At 29.0% G+C, this 19,708-nt stretch overlaps 1 protein-coding gene across 1 annotated transcript; it reads right to left on the reverse strand.

Annotated features, from left to right (window-relative positions):
* Positions 1-11,075: 11,075 nt before the first annotated feature.
* Positions 11,076-13,402, reverse strand: LOC125810798 (calcium uniporter protein 2, mitochondrial-like). The gene is made up of 2 exons (XM_049490288.1): positions 12,771-13,402; positions 11,076-11,868 (listed from the first exon to the last, which is right to left on the reverse strand). The coding sequence occupies exons 1-2, from the start codon at positions 13,359-13,361 to the stop codon at positions 11,392-11,394; spliced, it is 1,068 nt and encodes a 355-aa protein (XP_049346245.1). The 5' UTR covers positions 13,362-13,402; the 3' UTR covers positions 11,076-11,391.
* Between the last annotated feature and the right edge of the window lie 6,306 nt (positions 13,403-19,708).

The following is a 19,708-nucleotide window of genomic DNA, read 5'->3' on the forward strand; positions in this document are numbered from 1 at the left end:
TGGAGTAACATATATTATTTGAAATTACGTTAAGAATATTATTAATCACAACTTAAAGTATTTAAAAATACATAACATATATTATTTGAAAATAATGTAAAAAATATTATAAATCATAATAATTAACAATTTAACAGATATTGTGCCCGTGCTTCCATTTAGAAGTGAGAATGTTTAGGAGCTTAGGGTTAGTCAGTCAATTGACCGATTTGCCCTTCTTCTTGAACTTCCTCTATTTACTACAAAAATAGTTCTAAAAATCAATTTAAAATATTGAAATTTTGGTTAATTCTTGAAATTTCATATGTATTGCATAATATAATAGAGTGAGTAACATATATTATTTGAAAATTATATAAATAGTACTAAAATATAGTTTAAAATAGTACTAAGAATTTGATTAACTCTCCAAATTTCATATGTACTGCGTAATTGAGATTGAGTGAGAAATATATATTATTTGAAAAATAGAATAAATATGTGATATTATTAGAAAGAGCTTTAATATATATTTTAAAAATTATTTTGTCTTCCGTATATGATTTTCTGCATATATGTGGAGTTTTTAAAGTTTTTAACATTTTAATATAGAAATATGATTATTTGAAAATTTTAGTACTTTCTTCATTTAAATTTTTCCTTGTTTTTCTTTTAATTTGTTCTAGATTTAAAAATTACATAAAAAGTACTTAAAATCACAATGTAATAATATAAGATATTAAAAAAACATAATTAAAAATCATAAAAGAAATTTTATTGACTCTTTAATTCCATATTGAAACAAAAGAAGTTTGTTTGAAAATAACATAAAAAGTAACGTAAATTAAAGTAAAATAACAACTAAAAATATTTAAGAATCATATAAGAAATTTAGTTGAGTTTCGTAAAAGTACCTACGTCACATAAAATGGAATAGAAAGAGTAATATATATTATTTGAAAATGATATAAGAAGTGCTATAAATCACAATAAATTAACAACTTCAAAATATATTGAACAAAATCACATACAAAAAATTATATAACTCTCCAAATTTCATCGGTGTCACATAAATTGAAACAAAGAACTACTCCCAATTTATGTTATTTACTTTCCTTTTTAGTCAGTCCTAAAAGAATGTCACATTTCTATATTAAGTAACAATTTGATTATAAAATATTTATTTTACCCTTAATGAAATAATTTACAGTCATACAAATTTATATCATTCATTTTGAACCACAAATTTTAAAAGTCTTCATTTCTTTTTTAAACTCCGTGGCGAATCAAACTACCTCACATAAAATGAGACGGAGGAAGTAATATACATTGGGCCCGCGTTGGCGCGGGAACCTAATAACTAGTATATATAATAAGTGGGAATATGTACTACTTAGCACATGACAAGTGTTGGATGATATGTGCTTGATAGTGTTGTACATTCTTCTTTTATGGTTGTACCTTTAAAATTTATATTATTGGACAATTTAACATCATTAATTACCTACTACTTTATTAGCCAAAAAGTTTGACCTCATTTGGGCCCATTTATTATTTATATGTTTTCAATTTTCAATATATGTTGTCTATCTAATTCTTTTTTCCAACCTTTTATTTTAAACTTCTTGAAATTTAATTACCTATTTATTACTCTCTCTATGCACTTTTAATTGTTACGATTTCCTTTTTAGAGTCAAACTATAAGAATTTTAACTAATATTTTACACTGTGTTTTTTGAGACAACAAAAATAACATATATTGGGTCCATTTTAATTTATTTGTCTTATTTTTTATTTTTTTATATTTAAAAATTGCGTAAAAATACTATAAATCATGATAATTGACAACATAAAATATTTCAAAAATGTTGTATGTGGTAGTCTTATTATGCCTTAAATAGCGTCAAAGAAAGTACAAATCTGTGATAAAAAAAACTTATTCCTTTATCCACACAAACAATTGCTTCAAAAACTCGATTAGTAGCCCCAAAACATACCATTTATATTATAGCACGGGCCACATTATCTAGTTATTTTAGAAGGGGTAACTTGAGAGTCTTTCTTTTTTTATGGTTAAAAATTGAAATGTAGAGGACGTGTATACCTTAGATTCTTAGTTGTGCGCCCATCGAACATGCACGCATGACTTTTGATGAAAAGGTTATCATTATTAATTAAATTATAAATATATATGTGAGAGTATCTTGAGCTTCGAGCTATATAGAGAGCTAATTAAAATTCTCCTGCGGGTTTATTAAGATGGAGTATTAATAATGTACGTTATATAATTCTGGAAAAATAGAAAAGCAATTAGATGGCATATCTACTTTAAGGCCAAGTGGCCGTAATAAGGCAATATACTTTATAAAGATTTAATATTTAAATATAATATTACGCTTCTGCTTCTGTCGCTAGCAAGTACCAAGATTATCCATTTATCTTTATGTTTTTGAAGTCTAGTAAATTATTTGAAAGTTTCAGTGCACTGCATCCTCCAATGGTATAACATATTACTCCTTTCGGTGGCGGATCCAGGAATTAAGCTCAGGGAGTTCAAAATTTAAAGAAGAAGCTCATGTGGAAATGTAAATGCACAGTAAGCGTAGTAACCCCAACATACTTTTTGTACAAGGTATCTCATTGGTTGATAAAAGTTAACATCAAACTAATCAAAGATATTGAGAACAAAGCTACGTTGATAAAAAAAAATTAGTGGATTAGTTGTATTACATAAGTTAATTCCTAAAATATGTGACAATTAAAGGATGAAAAAGAAAGTGAGACGGAGAAGAAAAATATTTACCTTAACCCGCTAAATTTATATTACCTTATCGTACCGCATTAAGCATCTTCCTACTTTTACCTTGCTCCATTGAACATTCTTAAAATTTCTTGTACTTTTATACTTTTATTTTGTAATGTTTTACTTTATTTTGCATTTTTTTTTTTTTAAATTAGTATCCATTCGAACACATATTACTAGGAAAATTTTCAAGATTCTCTAAAAGTGTGTAAGTATAGATTTACTGATATTATAATGCATATTCAGATGATAAATAGATGGCATCGTCAATTTTTTAGTTCATGTAGTTTAATTTACTAGGTTAGTCATCACTTGTTGAAAAAAAAAATGACGAATAAATCAAATAAGTTTAGTTTCCATCTCTCTAAAATAGAATTGAAAAAATAGAAAAGAATTTTCATGAATTCTATTAAATATATATTATTAAAAGGATATTGACGATTTTTAGTTTCTTCATGCAACTACATCTAATTTATCTTTATATATACAATTCATCATTTTTAAAGAGTTGTACATAAAATTATGTTGAAATAAAATGAAAAATAGATATAAGAAGAATAAAAAAAATGTGTCTAATAAATTTAAACAAAAATAAATTTAAAAAATGACATAAAAGAGAAAAAATAATGAAAAAGAGAAGATGATCCAAGCCCAAAAGTTGAACCCAATTCCATGCATTAAAAAGGGTAAAAAATAAGAGAAAAGCATAAAAGCCACTGTTGAACCCCTTATCCATTGAGCCAAAGCTTCTCAATTGTTTTCAAGGAATTCATTTTAATATATGTACACATAAAATCAGAATTTGGCCCTATATATATAACGTAATTTTTCGACCGGTGAACCCCCTCGATACAAGCTAGGTCCGCCCCTGCTTCCGTCTCTATTTACTCATTCATTTTTACTTAACATACTTATTAAAAAAATAAACTAAAATAGTAAATTTATTATATTACTCCTATTGACAAATAGAATTTCAAAAATAATTTACTCATTAAAAAGGTTCTATCTTTTCTTGATTTCTAAGAAAATGACAAGTAAAAAGTTGGGACAAATAAAAAGGGACAAAAGGAGTATCTCATTATTTCAGATCTTTTTTATTAGTAACATGTTTAAAAGACTTGAAAATAGTTATCACTTTAAGCAATTTATAACTACTCCCTCAGTTCACTTTTACTTGTCACTGTTTGAATTGACACACCGATTATGAAATTAATTAATGATATAAATATTTTACCAAACAATCCCCTATTAATTGATATCTGATAATTTGATTTGGAAAATATGTATTTAATACTAAGGGTAAAATATGGAAAATAAATATTAAAATAACTAAACATTAATTAATAACTAGCCTAATTCCAATACTAACTAATGAATGCTAAATGGCCAGAAAATTTGGCCAGCATTTGACTAGAAAAATAAAAAAGTCTATAGTATTCTTTTTAGAGCAACTTTATATAGCAAACACAAAATTCATATTTGTATGCTATAACAAAGTCTGCATAATTGCGCTCTATAGCCAACATATATATGTATAATTCGCTATACATATACAAAAAAAACAGTTGTATAATTCGCTATACATATACAAAGAAAGCAGTTGTATAATTCGCTATACATATACAAAAGAAAACAATTGTATACAAAAGATCAATTGTATAATTTGTGTATGTATAAAACGACAGAGCGAGAAAGGCAAAAGAAAACTGGGTAGAGAAATATTTGTATTGTATAATTATAAGTTTATAGGACGAAGATATATGTATTTGCATGTGTATATACAATTTTCTCTCGCTTTATACAAACAGAAGCACAATTTATACATTTCGTTTCTGTTTGTATAAGCGAGAGAGGCGAGGGTGGCGAGTGAGATTTGGGAGAGGGGAGAGAGGGGAACGAAAATAAATGTATATATACAATTTCATCTCGCTTTATACAAACACAAACACATTTTATACATTTGTGTTTGTATAAAAGCGAGAGAGGGGAGCGAGACTGCCACCAAACGAGAGTGGCAAGCAAGATTCCACCAGGGAGAGTGGCGAAAATAGCAATAGTTTGCTATAGGGTACAATTAAATCAAAGTATATTTATAGCATTTAATTTGAATTAATAGTTTGCTATTATATATAATTTTCTCTTCTTTTTATTTAAAGTTAAACTGATTTGTTTTTCATTTTTAATTAAATGTATTAAAGTTAAAAGGGTAAAAATGTTTAAAAAGGTAAAATAACATATTTTTTAAAATTTTCTGGCCAAAGGGATTTTTCCTTAAAAGAAGTCTTGAAAATTGAACAATTAAGTTAAGGAAAGTGCTAAATGGCCAGAAAATTTGGTCAAAATTTGGCCAGAATGATATTTTATTTATGTTATTTTACCTTTTAAAACATGTGTACCCTTTTAACTTTAATAATTTCTAACTAAAAAAATGAAAAAAAGATCTGTTTGTTTTAAAATTAAAAAAATATTATAGTTTTTAAAATTTTCTGGCCAGAAAATTAAAAAAATAAAAAATATCTCGTATAAATATGCATTGAGCGTGCCCCCTCTAGTATTTCGAATGCGTGTGGTCTCTTTTTTATATACGTTAGTAACTTAGTTGTTATCAAAAGGCAAAAGTTGTACTCTTAAGCATTCATACTAACAATATTTGAACTAGTTTTGGGGTTGATTAAATTTCTTTTTAATATTTATTTTGCTCTATTTTAGACGATTCATGATGTTATTACACAATTTTTATAATGACAAACGATCACAAGTCACAACTGATCTTATCTTTTATTTGAATTTTGTGTGTGCTATGTGAAACTCATAATTACATTGGAGGACCACCGGTGTTTTGGTAGGATGCCATGTCAGATTCTCTGATATTTAATTAGAAATCTCAAATTTAAGTTTAATTTTTTTAAATGTCACTCATAATCAAATTAGTATGAGCTTCAAATCAGATATCAAATGAAAAAAAAAAACAAAAAGAAACATCCAATAAGTATGAAGGGGTTACATTTTTTAATGTCATTATTTCAATAACTCTACTTTGTCCATCTCTAGCTATTATTTCCACATATCAACCATTGTGTAGAAGTCATTGAATTGGAGTCTTATCCCAATCTTATGGGGCAAAGTATGTACCGACACAGCTCTCAATTAATAACTTGAATACCAGAGGAGTTATTTCTTGTCAGTTCCCTAATGTTCCTAGATGCTGTGCAATAACCATTTTTTGTGGAGAGTTTTCCAATGAACTTATAATATCAATGGCACTCAGATTTATGTTAGACAAATATTTATTCATATAAACTGTTTACATCGAACTAAGAATATTGTGATATATACATGCAAGACAAATATTTATTCGTATAATAAGGTGTGCACATCGAATTATAAGAATATAGTTTCAATGTAGTTAAAAATTAAAGGATATTATACTTGTAAATGGTAATAAGTAGAGTGAAAAAATTCGGTGGAGTTGAAAAAGTGTGATATGGCACTGGCAGCATAATTATTGGAGTTGTACTTTAACGTGCTAGCTAGGAGGAGGTAAGTTTTTAGCGTGCTACCATTCACTGTTGAGAAAAAGAGCAGTCAAATCTATAATTATTTGGTTTCTACTTACTAGGAATATTTTGGAGATTTAGATACTATATAATATCATGGTAAAGAGACACATGGCTACTTGCAACTTTAGGTCATTATCAGATCGATCCACTAAGATATTTTGGATGTGTTCACAAGAAAAAAAAGTTTGTAAGGAAATTAAATGAATGAGTTTTTACTCTTTTTTTTTTTGTGTTTGTGGAGTAAGTAAAATTTTGTTAAGAACTCTCACATCGATAGAGGGTTGAAATTTGGTCTTCTTATATGGACTTGAACAAACCTCCCCTTATGAGCTAGCTTTTGGGGTTGAGTTAGACCCAAATGTCATATATATACATAGTATCAGAGCAGGACCCATCTCACCCAATGTTGGGGCTCCTCAAAATCAAATTTGTCCACGCACCAGATGCTAAGCACTGGGCATGATGTTAGGTGTCAAAGAATGACAAAAAAAAGTCTCACATTGATGATTAATGAGATGGGTGAACTCCTTATAAGGCTTGGGCAATCCTCCTCCTTTTGAACTAGCTTTTAGGGTGTGAGTTAGGTCTAAGACCTAATTTAACAAATTTGTTATGCTAAAAATATTTTATATATAATCTTGACAAATGATGGGGGAAGGGTGCAGGGTGATCGGGATGGGGTCTAACTAGGGTGTGGAGTGAATATAAGGTGAACATTAGAGCTATGGAGAATACATATCAATGTAAAATGTCACTTGAGTATCTTGTTTTTCATACTTTGACAAGTCATTTTTCTCATTTTTAATAAACTTATTTTATGATAAAAAATATTTTCCAAAGAGAAATATGTATAATCACTCTCCTCTTTTATATAAGACATTCCTCTCTTTCCCTATTCATTACCCAGCTCTATCCTTTCATTGAAAAAGAAAATATATTTGGAAATGATATATATTTAGGTGTAATGCTATGACGTCAAATTTGTTGTTAGATATGGATCAAGAATTTGTCTCATCGAGTCCAGTGGGCTTTGTACTCAAGTTCATTCTATCTGGGCCTCTGCTATATCTGGTCTTCACATTACCAGGACCATTTCAATCTTAAATGGGTCATACTTCTAAGAAAAACTATATAAATTGACCATAAAATTCAAAGTAATTACATGTTTATATCTTAATCCAAAGTAATTCAAGAAATACTCATTTCTAAAAAAAAAATTACAGTCCATAACGTTCATTAATTTTCGCTTAATTGATTCTAAATAAGTATCATATACTATATTGATATCATTAAGGCTGACAATTTCGCTTAACTGATATTAAATCTATATATATATATATATACTGTATTATATCAATAAGGTTTCTTGTTCAGAAATTATTCATTAGTCAATGATATTATAAGAGTATATGTATATTGTTGTGGTATCTTTAAGATTTTTTGTTCAGAAATTACTCAATTAGTCAATGATACTTTTAAGAGTATATATATACTTTCAGAACAAATTTTTTTAATAATACCAAGATAGTATCAATTAAGCGAAAATAGTTAGAAACATATAGTTTAATTATTTAATGGGTATAAATGTAAAGAGGTATATATTTATAGTTATTTTACTTTTATGGGGTACTTACATAATTTCCCCATAATTCTACCGCCAAATTTTGTCAATTCAAATTTAAAAATAGTAAAATTCACTTGTTTGTTATGGCTTAAGAGCTAAGAGAACGAAAAAATAAGCAAGCAATTGAAAAGAGGATAATTGAACATTGGTGTTGGGCATAGTGGAAGAACAAATAAAGTAGGAAAATTAAGTGGTTAAGCAAACATATACTACTAGTTAATTAGTTATTATAGCTATAATTTTGATTAATTACCACTCGCGACCAACATTCAATGATAATTGTGTGAGCTGGGGTTTCAAGTTTGTATAATTCACACGTTTATATAATTCGGAATTTGTATATATAATTTGTATAATGTTTTTTGTATAATATAATTTGTATAACTGTTTAAAGGTCTGATGTTTGTGTTTGTATATATTGGTTATTTCGAATTTATATAAAATAAGCTCAATTATACAAAAGTACCCGCGAATTATGAAAACACGCGAGTTATACAAATCCGTAAATTATACAAACGATGCAACTTAAAATGTAGCTACATGCCGTAAATATGCAAATTATAACTTTGAAACATAATTAAGTTTATTATAGTAGCTACTTGTGAAAATTTTCAAGAAAGTATTAGATCTTTGCTCGCCTTCAGTAAATTCAGCAGGAGAAAAACCTACTAGATTCTTCAATTTTAAGTAAATCAACAAAAAGGAAATTAATATTTCATGCATATAGTGTCTTTTATTGCATGTATCAATTTGTACCACATCCAAGACAAGATTGATCTTGATTCCTTCGTGCAATATTCCTCACTTAAAAATTTCCATTGAGCTAGCTCTAACAATTAATTAAGTTTAATGATTTCATTAATTAAATTGCATAAATAATTTGTTTTTATTTAATGTAAGTCATAATCAGGATCGTACTAATTGACAAACATGCTGAGTGGCATTCTTATCAGACACATACTAATGTATGATAATTTGTCGGTGTATTAATAATTAAAATTATTTAGATTCTTCGTAATTCACTTGTCATGTCTCTAATTTCTGTACAATGATAGAAACATGCTCAATCTTAATTTGTGAAATTAAAGAGAGAGGTTATTATATGTTTTAATCAAAGTATCTTAGATAATTTCAGACATATAATGCTAATATCACATGGCATGCATGATTGACCTGAACCTTTGTAAAGCTATCACACGTATTATGATTTATGAATATTTTGTTGTTAAAGAGTTCAATTAATGCACAACATGTTATACAAATATATAAAGACATTTTAATTTTCAGCTTTGTGTTTCGCAAGAGTAGTCTCTTCGATATAACTAATCTTGTATGATGTATGAATGATTTATTTTCGTAGTTTTCGATGAAACAAATGAATTAAGTATATATATATATATATATATATATATATATTAAATCTGTGGATGCATATGAAAAGTGTCACATAATATAAAAGATAACACTAGCTTTGATGGACAAAATTTTCTTGTATGTATTGTTGGTGGAAGGTGGCTGATATCCCGTGAAGGGCAAAGTGATTTAAAAAAAAAGAGAAGATAACACGAAGTTGATTGTAAAAGAAAGCTTTCCTTAGGAGGTGAATCATGCTAGGGGTGACAATTGGACGGGTTGAATTAAATTTGGGTAGGTCAAAATGGATTAAGACAATAAACGGGTCAAGACCTAACCCAACTCAAATTTGTTTGGGTTAAAACGGGTTAGGTAACGGGTCATAACCAACCCACCCAATTTTTACTTAGTTTTAATAGCTTTATTTGTTATTTTATAAGCTTTTAATACCTAATAAAATTATTTTTTTTCTTTATTATAATCATATATAACATATAAAATCAAAAACAAGTTTTTTAAAAATATTTTAACAAGATTTCTCAAAAATCAATTTGGGTTACGTATCAACCCGATTTTTAATGCGTTGAAATGAATTGGATTGAGATGGGTTGAGCAAACAAATGGGCGGATCAATAACCAATTCAAACCTAAATGGGTTGGATCGGATTGGATTTGATTTTGCCAATTATGCAGGCATATGAAAAGAAGTATTGTTTGGTTATGCATGTTGATTGTAAATTTGTACCGTCCCTTTCCATAAGTTTGTAAGGTAGTAGTGATATTGCATTCGGTAAAAGTGAATTCAAAGAGTTATATAGCATCAATCGATATTTTAATGGAGGGATAGGACAAGTAACAAATACTTGTTTAGTTAGTTTTGGCATGGGAAAGGCTGTTACAGGTTTCTGGCTGTTAGTTTTTTTTTCTTTTCTAGTTCTTCTTCTATTACTGCAATATATTTACTCCAATTACGCAGTCTATATATTGATTTTTCGCTCAGTATTCATATTTGTGTTGAAATTCCGATTAATTTAACTTTAAGCAGCATAAAACTCATTAAAAGGAAAACTTTCCCTTGATTTTTTTTTTCAACTATAGGGCTCAAGGCTCCACCCCACCCACACCCCCTATCTTATTCATTTCACTCCAACCTTTGAGAATTTAACTAGAAGTAAGAGGTCTTTTCGGCCTAATAAAAATCTTGATTTAATGTGAATCAGCCTGCCTAGAAAACACCCCTCCCCTGTTCCTCTTCCTTATCACCCTGTAAAAATTCTCATTTTAGGCAGATAGGCCAACCCCACCACCACCATTGGAGTAGGGCCTAGCCTCCAGCTTACTAGGAAGTAGAGTCAAGTTGCAGTAGCCAGCCACTTTTGTAAATGTAATTCAAACATTACTTGGTGTCTCATTTTTTTCAACCAAACATTAGGTGCTCTTTGACTAAGGTGAATTACATTCATTAGTATATTAGGAATCTGAAAATGTGGTGCATCTAGCCATCTAGTAAGTATTGTGGTGCAATTTGATACTTGTCCTATTCTTATATCATCAGATTAGATTCCCCAACAAAATCCGGGGAGATGAATGGGTAAACAATGACTCTGTTTGTGAAATAATATTATTTAATCTTTGCTTCGAAAATACACAGAACATGAATCAGTGGACATTAACTTTATCTAATCTAGTATTTTAATCAGATTGTTAGTTGAATGCACCATGATTCTCGGGTCCCTAATGTGCAAATCATGATATGTGAGCAAACCAAGTTTGAATTTTCTATAAATTTTCTGTGCCCTCTTCGCTTAATATTATACATTAGCCGTGACATAGATAAACTCAAAGTTAGTCTAGGTCCAAAGTAATAGTAAACAACAACAACGACGCCTCAGTCCCACAGGGATCAGCTCGAAGTATCCATTCGACACTAACTTAAAAGTAAAACAAGTAAAAGAAAAAAAAATTAGCAAAGTATATCATCTGTCCTTTCCAATTTTAGGTTCCTCTTTCTTGCAGTATTCCTAAAAAATATCCATCTTAAGCACAACATGTTCATGTAAAATCACCACATTCTATGTTGTGGACATCATGGGTGTTGAATGAAGTGTTAAAATCTTTCCAGTAGGTATGGACGAGTGAGGATCACAAGCTTTGCGGAGTTCATTGTACCTCTGAAGATCAAAATTGTGAAGCTTCATGAGCTTCTTTTGTTTTGCGCTAAAGCGGCTGTGGAAGAAGCCTTCATAAGTAGGCTCTTTGGAGGTCCTAAGGAAGAAAGCATAACCAGCCATGCAGTAAAAGGATGTAACATAGAAGCAAATTGGCTCCATTACATCCCATGTTAGCTCCCAGAAAGTGAGCCTCATGAAAGCTGCAGTCTGAATCACAAAGAATCCTAGCCCACACCACAACTCCCTTTGCACCAACGATTCTGCCTTCTTGTCAATAGCTGATTTCTTCTCATCCATTTGTTGAAACTCCTTCATCATTTGTGGGTCATTTGGCTGAGCCAAAGGCATTGGCATTAAGCCTTCCATGGCTTTCACCACCTGTAGCAACAAAACAAGGGACCAAAATGCTTGTGTAAAACAATAGAACTCCACTTCACACGCCTTATCACATAATGAGAAACATCTTCCCATTTGCAAGCATTCATCTAAATTGGATTCACTAATCTATATTATTACTCCTATAAATACTTCTTTTTCGAGAATGTTAAAATACAATCACCCACGTACTTAGACACAAACTTAAAATTCTGAATCTGTTTAACTAAAACAGTGTCTATTCCTATGACAAGGAAGGCAAATTGTCACTTGCGTCAAGTATTAGAAAAGACAACTAGAGGAGCTAAGGGAATAACTGTATTTCGTTTCTTTCTGGGGTAGGATTTACTAATTTTTGGACTCTACAGAACCTGAATGTTCTTTTTCCTTTCTCTTATCCCATCCCCACCAAATTATTAGCTTACGTTTGGTTCAATTTTTTTTGCAGTAAATAACAATTTCAGTTTTTGCAAATTTAAAAATATTGCAAAAAAACACTTTTTAAGCCAAACATTATCTTCTTCCCAAATGTTTGGAATTAAGTTTATAAGAGGAAAGGGTGTTCAATGGTGTAAATTTGGGTGTTTGGAAATGGTCCAACTGGTGCAGTCCCTTATAAAAGTCACCATCTCGTTTTAGAGATCTGGAATAACTTTGTTGGCTTTCCTGTTGAAAAACATAGAGAATAGATGAAATTCTATCAGTTTTCGGTAGACTTGTAATGCACAAGGTAAAAAAAAAACTAATGTAGTAATATTTGTTAGAACTTATCAATACTTCTCAGCAGTACAGTAATGCACATACACATCTTGTAAAATCTGTATCATGGCAAGTTATGGAAATCCACATTGATAATTTTATAAGGGGAAAAAGCATGAAAGGGAAAAAAATAATAGAAAACCAACCTTATCAGGCTTAAGGAATACGACGTTTCCCAAAACAATTACAATTCCCGATTGATCGAGCATCTTCGCGAATTCTAGGGCTTGATCGGGGTTTGAAGAAGCGCCATTGCAGATCTGAAAAAATTCCGGATACGAAATCCAGTCATTCTCCATCTGCCTTAGCCTCGATTTCACCACCTCAAGCTGTGCCAATCTCATAACCTTCTTTGCATCGGCCACCGTAAATTTCTCCTCCTCGGCTAATTCTGACTCCATCTCCGACAACGATTTCTGCTGCGGCGGTGAGATGAGTCCATCGAGTCTGATCCTATCTCTACCAATGTCCATCCCTCTCAATTCCTGACGGAGCTTTTCACCGATGGGAAACGACCGGAGCTCCGACGAGGTTGCTAGTGACTGGAACAAAGAACTTCGGTGGAGAGACCGACGGAAAAAAGCACCCTCGCCGGGATCTGGAGCTATCCTTTCAGGATTAGGAGAAGCCATCGATTTGGTCATGGTTGAGGAACAAATACGGCATGTTGTTAGGGAAGGACGAGAAATTTTATATGAATCGAAAAGGCGTTGAGCTACAATTTTTTTGAACGCCATTGATAGACGAAGAAGCTTTCTGAGATAAAGAGAATTGATTAAAATTGCAGGTTATTGTATTGTAATCGCCATCAATTTATAGGTCCTTTTGCCGTTGAAGAAACGCTAGTAGTTTTTTTTGTTTATTTGGGGTTAACAAACGGCGTTAGGGTTATTTTATCCTTCCTCACGAGTTTAATTACTCGTTGCGATATATCGCGAGAAAGATAACACAAAGCCGAGAAAATGAATATTTCCCAATATATAAGCCACGTAAAGTAGCGATGAAAGTATCATATCGTGAGTGGTTTAACTTTGATTACCATAAATAGTTCAAACGGTGTTTAAGGATAAAACAAATTTGAAAAAAAGGAGTTTGGATAAAAAACAAGGTATGACGTAGCAACTGTGTCGTTTTGTTTTATCGTTTACAAGAATTTTATTATTACAATAAAATCTAACTAAATTAATACTCGATTAATTAATAATCTTTTTAAGATAATAGTTTTCTCTGATCCCGACTTAGATCAATGGATAAAAACACTTTTTCAATAAGATAATATATTTTCAGAAGGCACTTATATAAATATATGGTTCAATTAAAATTATAAATTAATAATTCTTTAAACGTATAAATATATCTAAGACAATTTAGTAAAATATGATTCTATTATGTTCTGCTTTTTGTTAAAATTAAAATCTAGTTGAAGCTCATCTCTAACTTTTTTTTTTATTGCATCCAAAAGTTTTGGTGTTATCTTTTCGAACTACACCATAAAATTGTGAAGAGTTCTATATGCGATAAGTGTTTCTTTATGTGTAATTGTTTCGATTTTATATCATCTTTAACTTTATCATCAACATTATTTTTTCCAATGATATCCACAATTTGTTTTAAACTCTGAACCTTTGAACATATATCATTTTCACCCATTCAAAAGATTATTAACATCAATTTTATTGCGGTAATCGAGATTATTAATCATAAGTGAGTTTATCCAAATTCATTTAGATTTCATCCCGAATGAATTTGTGGTATCGAAACAGTCTTTCGATTAAATAATGCCCCTACAAAATAATAATATTTCATGGTCCACCCATAAATTTAGTGAGGTTTTACTGTACTAGAAAATCTAAAAATTACTACTCCTTCTGTTCACTTTTTAATTGTCATTGTTTCACTTGGCATATCTATTAAAAAATAATCTTAAATATATATATTATCAAACTATCCATATAAAAAGATAATTAGTACTCTATTAAGTCTTAAAAAATGATTTAGAAAAGAAATAATTTAAAAATAAGTGACAAGTAAAAGTAAACGTTAAAAGTACCATATTACTAGCAATTCAGCAAGGTTATTTTTATCCTATTTAATTTGAATTATATATAAAGGACTATGCTCACTTATTTCTTTCACAGTCTTTCCTTCATAGGTCAGGTTTTTATGTTCGAGTTGGATCGAATATCTATTTTTTATCTTCTTTATCTATATTTTCTAAGCAACGGATTATATGCAATTTAATCATTCAATTCGAACATATTTACAAGTAATTTCATATATAGAGTTTTAGAAGACTAAGATATATACATATTTTAGTACGTAATATAAAAATAATTTTTGATAAGATTTCCATTCACATTTAAAATTGAAACTACCCCTAATTAATTATAATCAAACAACAATTTCACGAGGGCAAATATCAAATTGGTGATGTATTCACCATACATGTGGCTGGCTAGCGACGCTCATACAATTGTTAAAGTAATGAGTAATGCTAATTGCCAAGTGGGCGGTGACTTGAAATGACGATTTTAGGAGAAGACAGTTTATTGTTAACAGGTATTATTGGTTTTGGCAAAATTGCAAAACAGTCAATCTAAAGTCTAAACATTCACATAATAGTTTGGCAATGATGTGTCATCAATATTACCCAAAATAGTATACAAATAAATTGCTTGTATAAAATAGTTTATGAATTTCATTTTTAAAAAATTAATTATCACATAAATTAAGACGAAGAAAATAAAACAGTTAAGGTCATGATAAACGCATCAATGTTTTGCCGCATATATTCCGAGGTGGCAGGTCGCATGGGGTCCGTTAAGTGGGGGTTTTTTGTTTTCGAAAAGTCGGGAAGGATAGGATGAAAATAAAAAGTTGCCATGTAAGTTATTGTAAAATGAAAAAACTAAGTGTAACCTCCACCAAGTCGAGCCGATTCATAAGGTAAACCAATGTACTTTAAATGCTTAATTATCCACAAATGACGATACAACCTAGCCTTGTTTTTCTCCTAACTTTTTCTTTTTTTAGACTGAGACACGTGAATTAAGAAATTTACTTATATTTAAAAAATTTAAAATATTTTTATTTAAATACTAGTATTAGTTATCATTTTGTTTTATCTTTGGGTTGATGTACTTATCATTGTAATATGATGATGTGTCGAGGGCAAATATGATAAAAAGAATTAAATTCCTTTTTAATTTTTTAGTATATGAATTATTTTACCTATTTTTAGAAATCCAAACGTCAATTGTTTTAGACACGAAAAAATAATAATTTTCTATAATCCTTTTTCAATTATTAACCTCAACATTTTTACACACGTTTTTTCTATTTTGGTTAGACATCGTGAAAGATGGAGTGATGGACTATATTCATTGCCGAATCCTAAATATAGATGTGCATTAACATTTTTTCTTTTGACTAATTTTCTCTCGATCATCGCGTTTTCATAAGTCGTAAATGAATCAAAATACACATGTGGAGACTAAAAATATATATATATATATATATATATATATATCAATGTAAGAACCATTGTAAATGAAAAATTATACTTCCGTCCAGTTTTACTAAAATTAAATATCTATTTTTACTTGATTAGTTTAGAAATTCAATAGACAATTTGTCCTTATTATTAACTTTAGTTCTTTCATAAGTATCTCTCAAAGCATTGAATTTATTATACTCAGAAGATGAGTAAAAGTCATTCTATTTATGATTTTTTTTAATGGTGCATACCATCATTATGTGGTTGATTGTCAACTTATTATACATTTATTATTTATTTATTCGTATCTCGACAAATACAACGTATAAAGCTATATTTGAATAATAGGCTCATTGCTTTGAAAAACTTTCTAAAAAGAAGTGAATTAATGATCCAAATAATTGATATATATAGTGATACTTGACATGCATCGTCAGCCATGGAAGACACATCCTCAATAAGTATAAAGGATACAGTATACTATATAACTAACTAGGCAGCTATTTAGAGATAATGCAGATTTAAGTAATTAAAGATGGGGAGATTAGCGGCTGTTAGAAATAGTTAAAGGATGAGATCGACACGCCATTTCTTGCCAAGAGAAAATTCATAGATCGAGAATATATTATAAATGATGGTGGGAGAGGAATGACGCAGAACTTGTTCCACATATAGATTGATTGATATGGAATATTCTTTTTAATTGATCACTGCTCCATTTTCTCCAAAAAAAAATGAAACTAAAACAAAGTTGAAAATATTGTTGGATTGCAAAAAATATTTAAGAAGCAAATATATGAAAGTAAATAAATAATTATGGTTAGGACTTTGTTTTAATTAATTAGATCTCAATCATTAATTTTAAACTATGACATGTGTCTTCAATCTAAGCTGGAACTTGGAGGAGCCGGATCCCTTTACACATAACTGGTTCCAAAGGTATTGTATCATCTTCAACTTTATCATTAACATTATTTTTCTAATGATATCCACAATCTGTTCTAAGCTCTGGACCACTGAACATGTATTATTTTCACTCATTCAATAAGTTATTAATGTCCATTTTATTGCGGTAACCAAAATTATTAATCATGACCTCAATTTCATGAATGATGTTTTCACAAGTGAATTCTTTCAATTAAATAATATCTCTACAAAATAATAATATTTTAATATTCCCACCTATATTAATTTAGAGAGATTTTACTATATCTTCCACCTTATTTAGTACTTTATCCGTTCTATAAAAATGTGGTGTTTTAACCTCTTTATTTTGTTTCCAATTAAGTGATGTTTTGGGGTTTCAAATTCTTTCAAAATTATACTTATTTACTTTACTTAACTAAGAACCATTAATTAGCTTTTCTTTGATTAGGATGAGTTATGAAAAATACTCATTATTTTCTAGGAATAAGTAATTTCTTAAGGGGTGTGTCCAAACAAAAAAACCCACTTATTTTGAAATTGAGAAAAATAGAAAAGAGGTTTGATAGATCTCAGATTTTTTTTTTGTTGTTTTCATTATTTTATCCAAGGATGACTAATTATACGATACTATTATTTCACAAGCAGGCAAGGATAACTAGTCTTGGTGTTTAAGTTATACTAAAACTAGGAATTAAAGTAACAAATAAAACAGTACTAATTATACGATACTATTCTTTCCCAAATATTCCTTAATTTTTTTTATTTGTATCACTGTATTTGAGATATGGACAATCTCTTTTAATAACTTGCCTCAAACTAATTAGGATTGAAAGTTGAAACTATTTTAAAACTACCAATATTAATTATTCCCCACGTGATTTATTTTATTTTTAAATTTAAATTGTACCTCTGTTGAAGTTTCAATCTTTTTATATTAGTACTCTCTAATAAATTATTTTCCCAAATATCCCTTAATTTTTTTATATATGTATCACTGTATTTGAGATATGCACAATCCCTTTTACTAACTTGTTTCAAATTAATTAGGATTGAAACTATTATAATCTTAACCAATATTAACTTATTACAAAATATTATTTTAGCTTTATTACTTTTCATAGAAGATCAATAAAAATTAACACAAAAATTTTACTACTAAAATATATGAGATTTTAATAAGATCATTTTATTCCATCCAAATTATAAATAGACATGAGAATAATTTCAACGTGCACTTAATTGTAGGCTGACTAGTCATACGGACACAACAAAAATTCCAATGCTAATTTTATTTAGCTATCATTAATATTGATTATAAGAAAATCTAATTAGTTAGGAAATTTCTAGCGACGAATTAGTTGAAAATTATCGATAATATTTTTAGCTAATGCTTTTTTTTAGCAACTTTCACATATAGCAAATATAAAAATCATATTTGTATGTTATAGCTATAGTTTGCATAATTGCGCTCCATAGCAAATTTTATGTTTGCTATGGAGCTTTTGATTTGTATAATTCGCTAGAAACATCCAATTTTATACAAATTGTTTGATTTTGTATAAATTCATTTATGCATTGTAATTTGTATAATAAGATCTGCATTTGTATAATTATAAGTGTATAGGACGAAAATATATGTATTTGTATTTGTATATATACTTTTCTCTCGCTTTATACAAACACAAACACATCTTATACATTTTATACCGAAATGTATAAAATGGCTAATTGTATACCGAATTAGATGGCAAAAAAATGGGATGTTTGCTGCGAATTACAATTAAAATAATCTATGGCTATAGCATTTAATTTGAATTAATAGTTTGTTATTTCATACAATTTTTCCTTTTTTTTTAATGAGAGTTGGGTGAAGACGTATCACTATTGCCTAAAGTAGGAGTGTACAAAACCGAATCGAAAATCGAACCAAATGCAAATCGAGTCAAATCAGAAAAAAAAACCCGACTAGTGGTTGGTTTGACTTGGTTTGGTATTGAAAAAAAAACTCGACTATATTTGGGTTGGTTTGGTTTTAACTAAAAAAAAACAACCCGAGACCAAACCAACCCGACATTATATATATAATTTTAAATTTTTTTTTATACATAAAATATTTACTTTGATGTAATTTTTAAATATTTCTTATTCTTTTTCATAGTTTTTTATCTTTTAATGTATTATTTCAAGTTTGAAACTTAGAATTCTGAATGGTTCAATAAAGATTATAGTCTACAGATGCTGGTAATTATAATAAAGCTTAAATCAAAATCAAATTAATACTAATGCAAAAAGAAAATCAATTCAACACTAAGAATGACAATAATATTGAATATTTGTTCTTTGGTTTTACATTGGTTTAGACAATTCAAATACATAATCTAATTTTAATTTCCTTTAATATTTAGTCATGTCACAAATACTTATTAAACTTATTTTAGCATGATTTAGTACTTTTAAATTATGATCATTTTCATTATAACTTGTTAATTTGCAATATTTGTTTTACGTGATTTCATTATTATTATTTTTTTGTTGGATATTTTAGTGTCATTACTCTATCATATTTTGTGTTATTTCTTAAGAAACACCTTAGATAGTTATATTTTGGTAGGACTAAAGAAATATTTGAAGTACAAGTAAATTATATGTTTGTATGAATAC

This window comes from Solanum verrucosum, unplaced genomic scaffold (assembly GCF_900185275.1).
Source record: "Solanum verrucosum unplaced genomic scaffold, falcon-dt-bn FXZP01000032.1, whole genome shotgun sequence".
NCBI classification, from domain to species: Eukaryota; Viridiplantae; Streptophyta; class Magnoliopsida; order Solanales; family Solanaceae; genus Solanum; species Solanum verrucosum.